General features: G+C 38.8%; 3 protein-coding genes across 5 annotated transcripts; 2 read left to right on the top strand and 1 right to left on the bottom strand.

Annotated features, from left to right (window-relative positions):
* The first annotated feature begins 2,382 nt into the window (after positions 1-2,382).
* LOC103965988 lies at positions 2,383-6,241 on the top strand. The gene is made up of 7 exons (XM_048580413.1): positions 2,383-2,538; positions 2,736-2,801; positions 3,091-3,362; positions 3,720-4,380; positions 4,527-4,726; positions 4,862-5,106; positions 5,506-6,241. Exons 2-7 carry the CDS (start codon positions 2,781-2,783, stop codon positions 6,195-6,197), a joined length of 2,091 nt encoding a protein of 696 aa, XP_048436370.1. The 5' UTR covers positions 2,383-2,538; positions 2,736-2,780; the 3' UTR covers positions 6,198-6,241.
* A 699-nt stretch (positions 6,242-6,940) lies between these two features.
* Positions 6,941-9,793, bottom strand: LOC103965989 (leucine-rich repeat extensin-like protein 4). The gene has a single exon (XM_048580412.1). It carries the CDS (start codon positions 9,297-9,299, stop codon positions 7,068-7,070), a length of 2,232 nt encoding a protein of 743 aa, XP_048436369.1. The 5' UTR covers positions 9,300-9,793; the 3' UTR covers positions 6,941-7,067.
* A 3,861-nt stretch (positions 9,794-13,654) lies between these two features.
* On the top strand, positions 13,655-18,407 carry LOC103965987 (probable E3 ubiquitin-protein ligase RZFP34). 3 transcript variants are annotated; one of them, XM_048580411.1, is made up of 12 exons: positions 13,655-13,869; positions 15,929-16,120; positions 16,208-16,295; positions 16,383-16,442; positions 16,547-16,579; positions 16,753-16,830; positions 16,975-17,018; positions 17,277-17,317; positions 17,404-17,486; positions 17,594-17,685; positions 17,789-17,900; positions 18,011-18,407. In XM_048580411.1, the coding sequence occupies exons 2-12, from the start codon at positions 15,981-15,983 to the stop codon at positions 18,119-18,121; spliced, it is 882 nt and encodes a 293-aa protein (XP_048436368.1). In that variant the 5' UTR covers positions 13,655-13,869; positions 15,929-15,980; the 3' UTR covers positions 18,122-18,407. The 3 variants fall into 3 exon arrangements, with proteins under 3 accessions (XP_048436368.1, XP_048436367.1, XP_009377374.2); XM_048580410.1 differs by having other exon boundaries at positions 13,655-13,888; XM_009379099.2 differs by having other exon boundaries at positions 13,658-15,463; positions 15,585-16,120.
* The last annotated feature ends 219 nt before the right edge of the window (positions 18,408-18,626 follow it).

Here is an 18,626-nt window from a genome sequence, read left to right as displayed (position 1 = left end):
AAGGATTTTCTCCTCTCGTTTTTTAGCTCTCATTCCTTCCTTTTATATTTGAACGGCCACGATTAAATCACGTTAACATCTTATATTAATTTTTTTTTTATAAAAAAAAAAAACAAACTAGATAATGTGAGAGGAGGAGATAGAAAATAATGGAAAGATGAGGTGAGAGAATCCTAATTCCCTATAAATAAGGGGCGAATTTTTACTCCCTTGGGGCAAATTTTTACTCCCTTGCTTTAAGTGGTGGTAATGAGGCCATTTACCACAATTGTGGACAGAAGTATTGTCATTGCGCATATTTTACCACAATTGTGGACAGAAGTGTTGTTATTGCATTATGACATGAGTTCGAACCTCGTCGATTTTTTAATCTGTATCAAATTCTCTTCTCCTAACAACTAACTATTTGATCCCTTAACCCTATGGCTCTGCTCAAAAAAGTACAAAGCAACTCCAAAGTTTGCAAAAGTCAAAGTGTATTAATTAGCGAATGGAGATGTGGTACACGAAACTGGAAATCGATGAAGCATCAAATTGGTTGGACTTTACTAGTTGACTGGATTCTTTATCTGGGGAGGAGCTCATTTGTGGTGGATTGTATAATGTATACATATTCCTTTTCTCTCCTTTTCTTAACATCATGCGAATATATTCAGCCAAAAGGGTCACTATACTACCCACGAACTCGAAGGGTCACTCACTCTGCGCAAGGGCCAAACGATTCAGAACTCAAATGGGGTCGTTTTGAGAGCTGATATGACCTTTCAACATCCTAGACGCCGACGTTAACGTAAACGTCCGATTATAATTATTTTTAATAAAGTATAGGGAAAATTTAAAATAGGTCTAATTTTATAGGTTACCTTTTGAAATAGGTTCAATTTTTACTTACTTTGACCTATTTCAAAAAAGTAAACGTTCGATTATGAGTTATTTCCTATTAAATTTTGGAGCTGAATGGACCAAGCTACGAATGGAATATTCTTAGATCTACACAAGCAGAAAGAAGGGAATCTTATAGATGTACATTAAGAGATCAAGCCTATCTGCCCCGCAAAAAAGGCACATCAACAACATTAAGAAAATAAGTCCTACCCTCTCGCTATAAAGGGAGTCATGACTCATGAAGGACCAATATATATGAGCAAGTAAGAGTTTGCTGTTATAAATAGACAAAAGTTAAAGAAATAATCTTTGCTAGGGACATGAGTGAAGCGGGTGCAAAATATCACAATATAACTTTAGTAGCTATAACACAAAAAGGATGGTAGATAAAGAGAGGGTGGGAGAGATACTAATATTATTTTTTTAGTTCTTTCTTTCGCAACGTGTATTTTGATAACACATGAAGTGCTCTATTATAGAGCCACATCCGTGATATACAAATGAGGGAAATCATTGCTCCTTTTGACAATATCACACCTCCACTATTAATTCACTATTCTAAAGTCTTCTCATCTTTTGCCAAATGCAAGTGGCCATTCATCCCACTAATTTTACAACATTTGCATGTTTTACTTTGTTTTTGTTGATGAATGATGATGCCTTATTTTAGGGAAACTATTAAAAATGACTTCAAAACTTTAAATTTTAATAAATAAAAAAAAACATTCAAATAACTTTATTTAATGGTTAGGACAAAAAACTAAACGAAGTTCTAACAAGATACCTTGCACGAGTCCCATGAACCCAGCCCATGTACATGCACTAGTCATCCTACTCTCGCTTGAGGTAAGATGAGAGGAAATCCATGTAGGAGTCGTCGCAATTGAAGATAAGATGAGAGAAAATCGGTTAAGGTGATTTGGACATGATAAACGAATAACTATCGATGCTCCAGTTAGAAGATGTGATTATGAGGCAGAGACTCAGGGAAAAAGAGATAGAGGAAGACCTAGGAAGATTTGAAAAAAGACTCAAAGGAAAAACATAGAGTACTTGGAGTTTACGGAAGACTTTGCGCAAAACTGAGTAGAGTGACGTTCTAGGATTCATACAACCGACTCCACTTAGTAAGATAAAGCTTTGTTGTTATTGTTGTAACAAAACTAAATATGATTATGGTATATAAGTTTTCTTTCAAAATTTAGTCACTTTGGGCAATGATAGTACTAACCCAACTGTTCATCTATACCCGGCATTTTTCAATATGCAATAAAGTTTATCTATTGACAAAAAAAAGAAGTACATCACCGACATTAATAAAAGAAGCAAGCGACCCTCTACTACAGAGATGTAGATGAGTGTTGTCCTTACACCATCACGTAAGCTTCTCTCCCCGGCATTTTCCAAAATAGCACTAACATTTAGGACTTGGATAGTCTGCGAATCTTATGGGCCAACGTGTTTCCTTGGGCTGGACCCAATTTGCTAGCCCAACAAGCAAAGGAAATAGAGGTAGGAAAACTGAGGTCTAACAGCTTTGTCTGATCTCTGATAATTGATCCCAGAAAGCAAAAGCTCCACTCCGCTGAAAAACATGGAAGACCTTGAATCACTCTCCTCCCATGGCTTCCCATTCGAATGCAGACCCTAGAGGTAAATTACCCTCTTCATATTTACTACTTTTACTTTAGATTCAATTGCTTTTATTCCCCTCCCGGATTTTTCACTTCTGTAAGCTGTAACTTTTTGCATTTTACCTGCTGCTCTCTGGTTTTCCTCTTTCTAAAGCTGCCCAGTTTGCTTCTTTTCGTTTTGAGTAAAGTTTAAACTTTCAAAATTATTACTTGCAGAGTAAAAGTTTCAGAATTTACATTTTTTGAGCTAGTTGGAGAAGCATGAAGGGCCATGAACACAAGGTAAATTTTTGTTAAACAGCTTTTACTCTTTCAGTCTTTGAAGTTCTTATTGTGCTTTTGGATTCAATTATAAGCACTTTTAGATGGTAATCTCAAGTAGCTTTAAAATTTCTTAGCTTTGCTGTTTTGCATGTTTAGATTGAGTAAAGAGGCAGCATATGAGATTGGGAGTATTGGAATTTGGAAACCAACACAAACCAGTTATTTAAAACTCTTAGGTTGAATTTTGTGCTGCATAAGATATTAAAATTAGAAGAATTATGATTTGGGTTTTCATTTTATTACACAGATGGCAAGAATGGAGGACATTCTAAACCTTCCGGTACAAGATCCTCCATGTGCCGAGTTTTCTGCTACTCATATCAAGTGGGTGAAAGTAGAAGGCGGTCGCCAAGGCGGCGATGATATTGCCCTAATCCCATTTGCTAGGGTGGGTGATTTTGTAAAAGGAGAATCTTCAAATGCCGAATGCCCTGCCAGCTTCCGCGTCGAGTCAAGAAGGAAGAGACCTGAGGGGAGCATCAGCAAGCCAAGGGTTGACGGTTATCTTGAATATACACTGTATGTTGTTTCTGTACTTTGTTATTGTTGTCTTGTTTATTGGAGTTCACTGTTCCTTTAACCGTGTTGAAAATGGCCGCTTGATTTGCTGCACTAATATCTGCGTAGTTGCGAACAGCTTGTACAACACTTGCAAAATTAGGAATTCATTTCAAATTTAAAATCATTAGTTATAACTTTCAGAAAATTGATATTCAGGATTTTTTTTTTTTTTTTTGAGTGCAATATTCAGGAACATTAACTATTGAATCCACTGCAAACATAGGTAGCTGCAACCGTATACCATTAAATTAAAAGCATTAAGTGATTATCAACATAAACCTAAGACATGTAATTTTGTATATGGTGATTCATCAGATACTGGTGTTCATATGGTCCTGAAGACTACCGAGAGAATGAATCTGGTCTGGTGGATGGTTCTAGTACAAAGCCAGCATCCGGAAAGGGAAGCAGGCCTGGAAGGCGTCACATGATGAGAGGCTGCCTATGCCATTTCACTGTAAAGCGCTTATATACCCGGCCACTCCTTGCTCTCATCATCTATAACCAGAGAAATCATGTAGATAAGTCAGGATCTCCGTGCCATGGTATACTTGATCAGGATGCTATGGGAACGAGAGCCATGTATGCTCCACGAATATCAGAGGAGCAACGCCAGAAAGTGATGTCTATGCTTTATGTTGGAATTCCTTTAGACAATATAATTCAGCATCACATGGAGCTGGTCCAGGGGCATGGTGGACCTCATAACCGTGATGATTTTCTAAGTCGCAACGATGTTCGAAACATGGAAAGGGGGATTCGTAATTCTTCTCCTCAGTTACATCCAGATGATGGATGCAGTATAAAGATGTGGGTTCAACGCCATCGCAAGCATGTTTTCTATTTTCAAGATAGCTCTGGTTCGGAGCCATTTGTTTTAGGGATACAGACAGATTGGCAGCAGCAACAGATGCTCCAGTATGGACATAATAATTACGTAGCTGTCCATTCAACATTTGGCTTAAAGAAACTTAAGGTATCCTGATTTATAGTTACTTGCATGTGATCCTTTTCTTTCATGTTGTTAGCTGTCATGCATATAATTGATGACATAATACCTTATTTTTTACCCCTGCTATTAGATGTCATATCCTTATTGTGATTTTTGGCCCCTCTTAACAGTATCCGCTGTGTACATTACTTGTTTTCAACCCATCTCGGAATGCCATACCAGTTGCTTGGATCATTACCTCCTCTTTCATCAGTCAAGATATCCACAAGTGGATTGGGCCACTGGCTGAAAGAATCCGAACCAAGGACCCAGGATGGAGACCCGATTCCTTTTTAGTGGATGATCCTTCCTTTGAGATTTCTATATTAAGGTAATATCACTAGTTTTTTTTTTTTTTTGGGGGGGGGGGGTTGGGGTGGGGTGTGTGGAGTCGGTTGCAGGTTTCTCATAGAGTTTGTTTTTACATTGAACTGAATTTACACTGGGATTATTTTCTTTATTCCAGGGACGCTTTCCAATGCCGGGTCTTATTATGTATCTGGCATGCTCGGCATTCTTGGATAAGACGGATTTTAAAGACATGCTGCAACTTTGATGTGCAGCGAGAGGTATTTAAGCAGTTAGGCTGGCTTTTGTACAGCACAAGGAGCGGGTCGAATGCCATGGATGCAGTTGAGGAGTTTGTGCAAGTATTTGTTGATCAATGTGCCTTTATGGATTATTTTAAGAGGCGATGGTTACCAAATTTAGGTATTTTCCTTGCTGTGCCTGATCTTTATGCATAAAAGAAAACATCTTTGCTCTTACTCAGGAGTCAGGCCCAAGTACGTGTTTTCTGTCAAACGGGCAATGCTGTCTGAGACTGCTGGATTTTGTGTTTCAACTATCTTTGATATAATTTTTTATGCTTTGCATTTTACACGGCTGGTTTCAAACCCAGTGAGAGGACGGTATTGTGGCCTGTTAGGTAGTTGACACGTGAAGTATAAACTCTGTGGTCACATGAATACTGAAATGTGATAAGGTCACAAAATGAAATTGATGTAATAGATATTGTGACCAATAACCATTACAATGGCCCTTTCGAATATTTTAAGCTATCATGTTGTTATCCCAAACATTGAATTTGTATATGCTCTTGCTGTCCAGAGTTGTGGGTGAATTGCATAAGGTCTCTTCCTGTGGCCAGTCCAGAGCCAAATGCTGCAATTGAGTCCTATCATGCGAGGTTGAAATCCAAGCTTTTCAATGAACAATATGCGAATTCCTGGTTGAGAGTCGACTGGTTGATACACACACTCACAACTGAATTTCACTCTTCGTATTGGTTAGACCAATATAGCACGGAGACCGGGTATTTTGAAAATTTGAGGGACAAATCTTTTTCAACGAATGCTTGGTATCAGGCACTGCAGATCCTAGATGTTGATGTCATACTAGATGAGCAAAATCTTCAGTATGCAAAGGTCATCTCACAAACGGACAGAAGCCTGGCATACACTATCTGGAACCCTGGTTCGGAATTCTCATTCTGTGATTGCCCTTCGTCAAGGCTGGGAAATCTCTGTAAGCATGTCATCAAGGTAGCAATCTCATGTAAAGATCGGCAGGTTGCAAGACCATTATTGGCAGCTCAAGTTTATCGGCAGGCCTTGCTTACTCTTCTTCAAAATATCCCAGATGATCCTCTAGTTCTTGATCATGCCATTTTACATGCGACCCGTTTGCAACAGGACATTAAAGCCTTGGAAGTATTGTCTAATAGTGGTTTGCTCCAGCCTTTAACTTCAGAGATTAATTCACATGTAACAGACAATGTACTTTTTCCTCATCTTGATTGATTAGGCCATCAAAATTGAGATGCTCACATGCATGATGCTTTGAAGTAATGGTCTTCGATATGGCTCATGGTAAGACTCAAAGTACAGTTCACGCTTTTTGCCTCAGTGAGCTTTGAAATTCTTTGGCATTCGTGCTTCTCATTTCTGCTATCAGTTTTGTTCATTTGTCATCTGCTTTTTGAGATTAAGGAGGAAAACAATTTTTTTTTTTTAAATTTAGCTTTTCAAGTATTGAGCCTTTCTCACTGGAGTTTGATTTTTCAATTGTTATTTAGATTATCCGTTCTATTTTTCCTTTCTTAAATGAAAATGAAGATTGGTGACTTTCTTCTGCCTGCAGCAAAGATGGAACAAAGATTCTATGGTTGCTTGTTCTGATTCATGAATATTGAAGCAGAGCAATGCACACGGTAATATTGAGACCTAACTTTTCCTAAAGATTTGTAAGCATTTTCAATCCAATATCCATCATTGCATAATACATTTAGATTGAAATATAAGTAAAAGAAAGCTCTTAATATAATGGAATTATGAATCTAGAGATCTCTTTAATTACATTCCAAGTAGCCTAGTACTACATATTCCAACTTATTATCTACTTAAAAAAAACAATCCATAACAACTTGAAAAAGATAAAATAAGAAGAAAAAAGAATAACCCTCCGTGTGCATTGTCTCCTTGTTCTTCTCGTGTTCACCTTCACCATGTAACTTGATAGTCGATGGCATTCTTTTGTGTTGCAGTGGTAGAGATAAAGACTTGGCAATTATTTCAAAAGTTGAAATGCTTTTCAGAGTTGTGGGAGTTTACTCACTATAGTCTATTGGTCTCTAAGCTGTCTGGAAGGTGGAGAAGAAATGGAAGGAATCACTAATAATACGGTGGTGGTGGAGGTGAAGGGTAATTTAACAGGCCATCATTTGCCGGAGTTGGTGGTGAAGGTGAAGGCGAAGGCGGAGAAAATGACACACATGGTGGTGGGGATGGAGGAGGCGGAGAAGTTAGCACACATGGTGGTGGCAATGGAGGTGAAGGAGGTGAAGGAAGTGGTGAAGGCGGCGAAGGATGAGAATGTGGTGTTGGCGGGGGAGAATGTAGTGGTGGTGGGGGAGAAGGTAATGGAGGTGGTGGTAAATTCTGATGAGGGCATGGTGGAGGGGTTGGTGGTGAGGGAAGGCAAGGAGGTGAGGATGGTGGAGGTGGAGGTGGAGGAAGAGGAGGATGAGGCTGTGGTGGTGATGGTGATGGCGGCTGGAGTGATGGAGATGGCGGAGGTAGTGGTGGTGATGGTGGATGCAATGGTGGGGATGGTGATGGAGGCGGAGGTGATGTTAATGGCGGTGAAAGTGGAGGAGATGGCGGGGGAGGCGATGGAGATGGTGGAGGAGGCGATGGAGATGGCGGAGGATGCGGTGGTGGTGATGGTGGAGGCGGTGATGGTAATGGTGACGGAGGCGGACGTGATGGCAGAGGTGGTGGCGGTGATGATGGTGATGGTGGAGGCGGTGGTGGTGATGGTGATGGTGGAGGCGGACGTGATGGCAGAGGTGGTGGCGGTGATGATGGAGGTGGTGGTGGTGATGGTGGAGGTGGTGATGGTGGAGGCGGTGATGGTGGAGGTGGTGATGGTGATGGAGGTTTAGGTGATGGCAAAGGCGTTGGTGGAGATGGTGGAGGCGGTGGTGAAGGTAGTGGATGCAATGGTGGTGATGGTCGAGGCAAAGGTGATGGAGGTGGAGGCGATGGAGATGGTGGAGGCGGTGGTGGAGGTAGTGGATGCAATGGTGGTGATGGTCGAGGTGAAGGTGATGGAGGTGGATGCGGTCGTGGTGATGGTGTAGGCGGTGATGGTGATGGTGGAGGCAGTGGTGGTGATGGTGGCGAAGGAGGAACAAAAGGATGACATCCAAAAGAACTACAATCAACTTTCTTAGACAAAGCCAATTTGCATTGCAACAAGGTTCTCTGCTTTGGCCTTTTCCGCAAGCAATTCTTGCTGTCGTCAAACTCCTCCAACTTCAAACACATTGGTGGCTCGACAGTGAAAAGGTTGTGCTCAAAGCTAAATTTTGCCAGATTCTGAAGTTCACAAACACCTTCTGGTATAGTCCCTCTAAGCATGTTATGAGCCACATTCAGCTGCTCCAAGCTTTCCATTTCAACTATTTCCTTCGGCAACTCTCCCACAAACCGATTATGGCTCACATCAAACACTGTCACTTTCTTTAGCATCCCTATCTCCCTTGGCAAACACGAGTGGAACCCATTGTTAGTGAGCACCAATTCATTTAAATTCTTGGACATCTTGCCGAGGCTGGCCGGTACACATCCATGGAAGTTATTGTTAGCAAGAACAATAACTGAGACCGGCGAGTTCCCAAAATTATTTGGCAATTCAAAGGAAAATCTGTTGTGGTTGATGAAGATTGCATCAAGGTCCTTATCAAACAGTTCCTTGGGGATTTCACCTTCAAACTCATTGAATCGCAGGTCCAGAAATTTTAGTGCTGGCAGCTGAAGAACAACATCAGGAAATTCCCCAGCAAAGCGGTTGTTGCTTAGATCAAGCTCGAAAAGGAGCTGCAACTTTTTGAAACTCTTTGGGACTTTGCCACAGAAACGATTTGAGTTGATGTGAAACAATGCAATATCCGAGAGAAGACCAAGTTCTTCCGGGAGAAACCCTGCAATGTCAGCATGGTTTAGATCAATCCCGGCAACAGTTTGGACTGACGGGTCATCTGGGGCTTGGGCGCAGAAGACTCCAGTGTATTTGCACACATCGGATCCAACCCAGTTTGATATTTGATCCCGAGGATCAGAGACCATGGCTTGCTTCCATGCTTGGAGGGCAATGTAGGCACTTCTGAGTCTTGAGTTTTCAAAAACAAGGGAGTCTGGGACTGTCACAGTTTCACCTCGTGACCCATCTTGGTCAATGTAATACAAGAGCTGCCTTTGCTTGTAATGTGACGTCCGCAACGAGTCTCTCAGGCCGGCATTGTGCGAAATCTGAAGCTCTTCGCCAGCGGCAGCACCGAGGAAAAAGATCGGTACGAGGAAAATGGAGAGTACAAAAATGTGAATGTTTCTTCTCTTCATCACATGCAAGAGATTACATCTAATGGGTTCAATTTCTCTGTGCTAGCTTTCTCTGCAGGTATCAGAGAAAGAGAGGGGTTTGGAGGTGGAAAACTGATCAAATTCTCCAGGGTAAAAGTAAAAAAAGCTCAGTGCCACTGAATAGGTTAATCTTCAGTTTTCACTGTACTCCAAGTGTACGAGGAGTAGCAGATAGGGGTAAAAAAACTAGATTTACTGGAAGTGATGAGCGCATGTGTTTATTACATCTGTGTGAAACTGGATCAGTCCAAACATAGACACCGTTAATTTGGGGTGGTTTCCCATTTTAACGCTCATCTTGGACTTGATCAAGTTTTTGACACCAATTTAGGGGGCTAAGCTGGGTGTGTTGTAATGATACGATAATTTTAGGAGGATTTGTAGTGAGGAAACATAATTAAGAGTTTGAGCTAAGCTAATGACTGTTGTTTATGATTGTAGATAACTTTTAACCGTTGATGCATACGAGTCTCATGATGAACCTATTAACAGTCAATAACGTGTGTTTCGACCTAGATAACGTGTGTTTCAACCTAGATAACGCGTATTAGACCTAGATGCTTAACAGTTGACACTTGCATCACATTCAAACGCAACTTTCAACCGTATGTGCAAATGAGTCTCAAAGATACTCGATTACGTCTGTATGATTTTGTATATACATTAATGGTTGGCAATCGACGTGCCATTGTAGATGTATGGGTCTCGGAACAACATTAATAGTGTGATCATGCATGTCAAACTTATATATATTTAGCTAACAATCATTCACGCGCACATATATAAGCTTCAGCGTTACAAAAGTGAAAAGTGAGAATTGAAGGATTCATGCATTGCAAAATGCAAGGATCAATACACCTATCCAATCAGGCTGCTTTTAAAAAAAGGTTAAAAGTGTTTTAAACGATGAGGATTCTCTCTGGATCCTCTTTGCTAAGGATCCTCACATCTTAGTCGTTCATTGTACATCGTACAGCCATTTTTTGTTAGGTAATATTTGTGTTTAATTTCAGCCAATTTTTGTTAGGTACTATTTTTGTTTAATTTTAAATAAAAAGCATTTTAATTTTTTTATAAATAAAATGTCAAACATGTTTCTAATAAAAACACTTCTAATGAGGCGTTAACAGATCGAGGGCGAGAAAGTCTATTCGACTACAATCCCATAGTCGCTATGTCATCCTCTTTAACTCTTTCAGGTTTTCTAAAAGAGATTTATCACTGTGCCAAGAACAATGCCCAATACAATAAGTGCCATAATACTTTGACAAAGAAAAGTGTCATAATACAAGTGATAGATAAATTTAAAAAAAAAAAAAAATACTACTTATACTATGACAAGTGTACCAAATTGTATTCTCGACATACTCAAAACTTTCTCGTTTGGGACAATAGTAAGAAACAAGGAAACGGGGTAGGTAGAATGTGATTGTGAAGAAGGGTAGAGTTTTTCACTTTTTACCATGACAACAATCTGGTTATCGGTGCCTGCGTAGTGTCTATTATGTATTCAAGATACCGAGGCACATGTATCTCAATGATTCTAATTGGCATAAGCACTTTACATTATAAGACGCGACATTGCGAAAGTAAGAGGTCATTAATTCAAATCTTATCGTTTTTAAGATTTCTCAAAACGGGGTATTTTTTGTTCTCCTGTTTGTTGTCATGCAAGCTAGGAGCGCATTGTTAGAAGTGGAACAAGGGAAACTCTATATATAAAGCCAATAGAAAAGGTGAACAGTGTTTTTGGTGTCACCAAGTTTCAATAAAAATATTTGGACAAAAATACCCCCAAGACAAAAAACTTCAAAGGCATCCCAAAATAATGCATCAAATAAGGCATGAGCATTTTCATCATTTTAACAGTATTTTTTTAATAATTAATTTTTGGGTAAAGTTTTTTTTTATTATTATAATTAGTACCTCATGATAGGCTAGCAATAATGTGATTCAATTTCTTTGTTTTTAAACACATTCAAAACATGTTAAGAGGCATGTAATGCCGGTTATAAAAAAGGTCCTTCGTAGCAGATAATAATGTGATTAAATAAGTTGTCAAATGATTGTTTTTTTTTCTTTCTAACAAATGATATTATCTACACTAAGAGGAAGGAGGGGGTGGGCTTAGCCTCACAATGGCCTAGCAATAATGTGATTCAATCAGTTGTTTATTAAATATTATTTTCTCTATTTTTAAACACGTTCAAAACACCTTAAGAGATGTGTAATGTCGATTATAAAAAAGGTCTTTCGCACGCAGATAATAATGTGATTAAATTAATTGTCAAATGATTGTTTTTTTTTATTTTTTTATAGAACGATTTTATCTATACTAAAGGGAAGGGGTGTGCTTAGCCTCACAATGTGCTAGTAATAATGTGATTCAATCAATTGTTTATTAAATATTATTTTCTCTATTATTAATGTAAATTCTATAGAGACCGATTTTATTTGGTGAATTCAGTTGCTTTAATTAGTTTATGAGGGGTTTTGTCTAAAATGATCTAAAATTATTCATTTACTTCAAATATTTGACTTTCCTTTTATCAATTTACGTATATAAATACATTTAAAAAGTATAAGTAGAACGTAACACACCGTGATTCAAAAAATATCTTCTGCACATACATAAACACGTGCATGAAGACTAATTTAAATATAAGACTACTATCATGGACAGAACGTTAGGAATATACATAAGCTAGGAGCACATTGTGGAAACAGAGTCATACAAAAACAAATTAATCAGATCATTATCGAAATAGTAAAAGGACAGAATGTTGAATCATACAAACTAAAAAGGTTATCAAGACAAAGAATGGATGAACATCATCGTATTAATAAATGAAAAAAATGCTCATAAGTAAAACATTAAGACATCAATTAGAAAAAGAAAAATGTCAGAAATATCGCATTAGTTTACCCCCCCCCCAACATTTTAAATTAGTCAACATTTTAAAATATTTTGAACAAATATTTAATCTATTAAATATCACATATGTTAAGTCGTAGTTAATTTTTCAAACATACATTATATTCAAAACCCACCAACTAAGTATATCATGGTCAACATTAATATTAATTGTCTCAAAAATCTAAACTTCAAATATAGATTATAAATTATAAAACTCAATGATCAAATAGGTATTGAATTGAATTGAAAATGGACCCACATTGAAATTACATCAAGAATGCAATCTCCTAACAAAGAAAAGGATTAAGAATTCAAATTGGATTTCAAAGAGCTTGTTTTTGTTCATGTAATTTCCTCATTCGCCAGAACTCAGCTCATAAAACTTCCAGTTCTTCTTTGTAAGTGGTGAAGATAGTGATGGCTGCATCATGGTAGTCCACACCATTTTAGCAACTTTCATGACCTTCTTTTCAATGTTGGCGACTTGAGTTGTAAGGTGGAGTTGATGGTTTTGCGTTGTGTTTAGAGACAATAACCTGATGGAGGCTAGTGATCTTTAGATGGTGAAGACTATATGCGTTCATGACTTTTTCTTGATTGTAAGTTCATTGAACATATTTTTAACTTGACGTAACAGATATAATATTTCTAATAGGTTGGGTACTTATTTGAAAACTTGAAATGTTAAAAAAAATTGAAATCAATTTGAAATGACACTAAAAAATTGGGGGTAAACTAATAACAATAATATAATCATGACTAATTAATTAGATTAGATTAGATATCTACTTGGGAAAGGGATCCTTTCCGGATCCATTCCATCAAATCCATCAATCCGGATCTTTAAAATTTGATCCAACAACTAAAAATATGAACTCTAAATTATAATAACTTTAGTCGTTGAATTAAATTTTAAGAATTCAAATTGATGAATTTGATGGATTGGATCGAAAAATAATCCCTTTCCATCAATTTGATACCACCAAAATCATCCACATCAAGTCACTTAATTCGTGTGCACACGGGGCAAGTAGTTAAGCACCTTGACCAAATTTAGTAACACGGGTTGTCAACCCAAATCCAAATTGCAAGCTGGATCCCCATCACGTGACTTGTACGCTTGGATCACATAAATCACCGACTTGTAAAGGATAATGATATACTGCACTCGCCTTCACTGTAACTAATGCGATCTCTCTCCTTATGACTGTTGGATGCAAAGTTACGATATGAGGACTGTTCGAATCGCATGTGCAGGATAATACAGTGGGTGATGATACATAGGAATGAATACCTTATTATTAAATACGGAAAAAGCGGAGATATTTTCAGACAATTTATTGCTGAGAGCTGTCACCAGTGGTCCCCACGCTTTCCATTTCGGGCCAATTTCGAAGGCTTGCGAAGCGATCTTATCTTCGCAAATGCTATAAATAGCGGTCGCGTTCGAATTCTCTCTCATCATTCCGCATCGCTTTCTCTCTCTCCGTCTCTATCCCTGCGTTTCTCTCTCTCTACGACTTTCTCTGTTAGTTTCAGTCGGAGCTCCGGATATCGAATCGGATCCCCATCGCCGTTTGTTATCAGATTCAGATCGGCAACTGCACCGCTTTGTGTCGCAGCAGATTGAAAGTTCGTTATTCTTTAAGAAGTTCGTATAATTGCGTAATATGTTTTGATTTGATTTGAATTGGATTTGGTTTCTTCGTTGATTGATTACAATTGTAGGTAATTTGGTTCTGAAATTGCTGAAATTTGTGTTGTTTTTGTGATTCTATTTAACCTTTAGGTCTGTTTGGTGTGTTATTGCATGAATTCTGAAACTTTTGATTTCATGGTAACGTGCAATGAATTGTGTGAATTTATGGTGCATTGCGTACTCTGTGGTTTATTTGATTTGGTGAATTGTTGATTGGATTAGACCTGCTGTAGTATTTAATTTTGTGATAATTTTAGCTGATTGAGTGATGTAATTTGGTGGTGGTTGTTGCTAACGACGATGATGATTATGTTTTTTTTTTTTTTGAACAAACGATATTATCTAAATTAAGAGAAGGGGGTGGGCTTAGCTTTAGGATGAGCTAGCAATGATGTAACTTAGCATGGGCTAGCAATAACGCCGTTGCCCAGCTAGATTTGGTCTTACAGTTTCCCATGAATGTATTTGGTTGGACTATCCACGGACCATAATTTTGGATATACTCCTTGAGGATTCTCGGCCTTAGTGTACCATGACTTTTGTTTAATGAAAATCATCTATCGTTGCATTAAAAAAAAAAAAAAAAAAAAAAAAAGTCATCTTTCGCGAGAATCGAACTAAAACCTCTAACTTACAAGTGAGAAGGAATATCACTATACCGTAGTACTAAGTGGCACAATAATGATTATGTTTGGTTTGCTAATTTTCGAGAGAAATGTTTAGCCCTGCTTGAAATGTTCTTATGGTGAAGACTTGCTGTTGTAGTTTCCGAATTTGGTTTATTGGTTGAAACGTGAGCGTTACTGAAGAAGTGGAGAACGAGTGAATTTCGAGTATGGAAACAGTGAGCGTTCCGTGAGTAGTGATGTAGTATTTGACAGTTTTTCTACGGCAGTATCTGTAGGGCTGTTGTGTCCGTTCTAGGGGTGAAATCACCAAGTGCAGAGCGTATATGCTTGTTTATCATGGTTCTGATTGAGGGGTTTGAATGTCTTAAAAGTAAAAACTGGGTCTTCAAAGCTCTATCCCAATGTGGCTTCTTATATTACAAGTTTGATCTTGTCGCCACTTTGTTGTCACAGCATTGTGAGTTTGCCGTATGGCGTAAATCTGAAATTCCCGGTGTGGTATGGTTTTCTGGGTTGTCTTCATCCATCCCCCCAAACAAGTGCTAGTCGAGCATTGATTCACTCTTGGTATTATGAGTCTCAATGCTCAGACTCTATGGTCATTAGTCTTTCAAAACCTATCAATTTGCAACTATGGTAGTGAGACGGGTTTGGCACCCATTCTTTTGGTTAGGAGGGGATTCTCCGTGAGGCTGTGGTCCTTGAAGGCGGGTTATCTTCTATCAGGGAAGTCAAGAGATAAAGTTGTGATTATTTTTGTAGTTCAAGATGTTGATAATGAGATAACTTATAAGGTTCGAGCAGAGCCACTCAAAGTCTGATGGTATAGTGCTTTAAAATTTTGCCTGTTGGGTGAGTTCAGTACTCGAAGCAGAGATGGTGCGGAATTCCAATTGAGGTAGGCCTGTCCTCTATGGACAATCAACAAAACACATTTTTCCATCTCTAGCGTTCTTTCCCTATTTTTTTACAACTTTTTAAAACGCATTTGATTGTGTGATCTATTGTTTGTACCATAGGTTGGGGCGTCAAGTCGTCATGGCCAGTCTAGTTGGATTTGGTTATGAGACTTCTTCAAGGAATCAAGTGATGCATTGTTATTTCTTATTTTCCAAAGATGGAATCTCTGGAGTTCCCGAGCGCTGCATTGTAGCTATTGTTTATGTATCTACTTGTTTTGATGAATCCTTCGCTTGCGGAAATGCTGATTGGAGCTGTTCAACCTTGCCTGGATTTGTTGTTGCTGATTTCAATGCCTACAGCATTATAGAAGAAAGCAGTGGCATGCGGTGTTTGCATGCCTTGATCGGGTGACTAAATGCCTCTGAGGTTTAACAAGTGATGCTAAACTTTGTACATGCAGGTGCTTTAGGCTTATTTCCAGCCTCTAAGTATTGCCGTATCCATTTGGAGATATGCAAGATATAATGGTTAGGCAGAACATAATGGGAGATGCCCACTGTAATCTATCAAATGGCGAGTATAAGCTCAAACTTGAATCGAAGGTTACTGGGGAGGCCACTGAATTGCTAGAGAAAGGATACATGCAGTATGGGTAATTATTCTTACTCATTTCTTTGTTGAATTTCTTTTCTTATTTGGTTGCCACGAAGATAACTTTATGATGGTTTTATTTTTCCAGATGTCCACACTACCAGCGAAGGTGCAGTATTAGAGCTCCTTGCTGCAATGAGATTTTTGATTGTCGCCATTGTCATAACGAAGCTAAGGTGAGTATTTGATTTTAAACGGTTTCAGATTGTAACTCATTATAAACACTTGTGTCAATTGTGTTGACTTTTCATTTTGGTGTGCAGAATGATATTAGTGTTGATCAGAAGCATAGACATGACATGCCGCGTCATCAAGTGAAACAGGTAAATCCGTTTATGTGTTGGTGCATCTCCTTATCTTTGCTTCTTAATAGGCTAACTTATACTGTTCTGCTTCGTAATCTGACAAAATATGCATGATATTTCAGGTGATATGTTCACTTTGCGACACTGAGCAAGAGGTGAGTTTGGGTTATTGACAAATTTATTGCTTTTGGATTTGTGTCAAGTCCTTAATCAAGATAGTTACAACTGTGAAACTAAGTTGGTGTAGCAGAAAAGAAGATGCTTTAGGGTTGAGAATTTTGCTCGCATTTTTCTCAAGTGTCTTTTGTATGCTCTGCTTCTTTACCAGGTTCAACAAGTTTGTGTCAACTGTGGTGTATGTATGGGGAAATACTTCTGTGAGACTTGCAAGCTATTTGATGATGATGTAAGTGCCTCACTTTCTCTAAGGGTGTTTTCGTTTTCGATTATATATGATTAGGATAGTGGTGTAAGCCTGGCATGGGAAATTATGATTCATTTAAGTGTTGAGCTCGTGCAGGCAGATAAACCATTTTTGTTTTGTTTGCAGGTATCTAAGAAACAGTACCATTGCAATGGCTGTGGGATTTGCAGGTAGAATTTCCATATACTTGTTATAATTGTCTTTTTGAATAGCCTGGCGACTGAACTGTCATTACCTATTATGCAAGTTTCACTTCCGTATTATTTTTTGGCACCAGAACGTGATGGTCTTTTTAATCAATATGCTTTTTGAGGCATCGGTCACTCATGCACGTTTTCTTGTCTGCCTTTACCATTTTCTTTGTAGTTTTACGTGCCACCGAAATTTTTAATTACTGTTTCACTCAATCGGGTGCTCTTTTGTGACAGAATTGGGGGGCACGAGAATTTCTTTCACTGCTACAAGTGTGGTAAGCAATGCCTGCCTGTTATTTTCAAAGAGATTTAGCATCCTTCTTATCGTCGCATTACTGATGTAAACCAACCTTCTTGCCAGGTTGCTGCTACTCAACGCTGTTGAAGAACAGCCACCCCTGTGTGGAGGGAGCAATGCATCACGACTGCCCTGTTTGCTTTGAGGTAAGACTGGAGTTTTGATTTTATCTGCGTATGAGTTATGACGGATACTAAAGTATTCTGTTTTGATATTGTTGATGACTTACCGAACATACATTGGTGTTTTGCAGTTCTTATTCGAAACAAGAAATGATGTTACCGTCATGCCATGTGGGCACACAATTCACAAGAATTGCTTAAAAGAGATGAGGGACCATTATCAGTGAGTATATGACGGATTTCGTCTTTTGATTCCTTTTGTTTACCTGATTGAGCATCATAAGTAGAACTATCCAAGTGACCCGGTCGTTCATATTTGATGATAGATATGCTTGCCCTCTTTGCTCCAAGTCAGTTTGCGATATGTCTAAGGTATGGGAGAAATATGACATGGAGATTGCAGCTCAACCGATGCCTGAACCCTATCAAAACAAATTGGTACTCTCTCTCTCTCTCTCTCTCTCTCTCTCTCTCTCTCTCTCTCAACGTTTTCCTAGTGTGTTAAGTATTGTGGTTAGAATTCCTTCTTATTTGATCCTATCGGACAGGTTTCGATCCTCTGCAACGACTGCGGGAAAAGCTCACTGGTGCAGTACCATGTTGTGGCCCGGAAATGTCTGAACTGTAAATCTTACAACACTCGCCAAACGAGAGGCTGAGCTGGTGGCAATGTGGTTGCAATCAAATTGGTTTTGGCATTGATTGTCTTTGTGCAGCTGCGGATGTGTCACGAGACTCGCAACAAGGGCTCCGGACTCTATGGAACCCCTGGCCGTATCGGTGGTGGAAAGAAGGGAATTGTGGTCCTCCGTGTTGTCTTCTGTTGGAGTGCTCTGGCCAGGGGTGCACCGTCGTGTTTCATTTGATTGTATTTTCTTGTCATGTTTTTGTTTGTGTTTGCTTTCCTTCGTAATTAACGCAAGAGTAGCTGTGATGGTTTCTCAAGTTACCGTCTGAATCTTCTTTTCTCGTTTCTCTGTTTCGATTTTGTGCGTCGTCCTCTTCTGCCCTGTACAGCCATTACGGGGGGGTCTCAAGGTTTTAGAAACAGAGCGAAGTGCGCTAAAAAAAAGAGTTTATTCCTAAGACATTTCTTTGAATCCGTGGCGGACTTCTTGTCTTCAATCAAACTATGTTGTTAATATGTCAACAGATATCGATATA

This window comes from the organism of the source record quoted next, unplaced genomic scaffold, assembly GCF_019419815.1.
Source record: "Pyrus x bretschneideri cultivar Hongxiangsu unplaced genomic scaffold, Pyrus_bretschneideri_v1 Contig15, whole genome shotgun sequence".
NCBI classification, from domain to species: domain Eukaryota; kingdom Viridiplantae; phylum Streptophyta; class Magnoliopsida; order Rosales; family Rosaceae; genus Pyrus; species Pyrus x bretschneideri.
This window is presented reverse-complemented; position numbering and strand designations above follow the sequence as displayed.

Coding starts and splice junctions, on each gene's coding strand:
- LOC103965988 (XM_048580413.1), top strand. CDS start 2,781: ATGAAGGGCCATGAACACAAG. Junction 4,381..4,526: donor TTGGCTTAAAGAAACTTAAG/GTATCCTGATTT, acceptor CCCTCTTAACAG/TATCCGCTGTGTACATTACT. Junction 4,727..4,861: donor TTTGAGATTTCTATATTAAG/GTAATATCACTA, acceptor TCTTTATTCCAG/GGACGCTTTCCAATGCCGGG.
- LOC103965989 (XM_048580412.1), bottom strand. CDS start 9,299: ATGAAGAGAAGAAACATTCACATTTTTGTACTCTCCATTTTCCTCGTA.
- LOC103965987 (XM_048580411.1), top strand. CDS start 15,981: ATGCAAGATATAATGGTTAGGCAGAACATAATGGGAGATGCCCACTGT. Junction 16,443..16,546: donor CGCGTCATCAAGTGAAACAG/GTAAATCCGTTT, acceptor ATGATATTTCAG/GTGATATGTTCACTTTGCGA. Junction 16,580..16,752: donor TTTGCGACACTGAGCAAGAG/GTGAGTTTGGGT, acceptor CTTCTTTACCAG/GTTCAACAAGTTTGTGTCAA.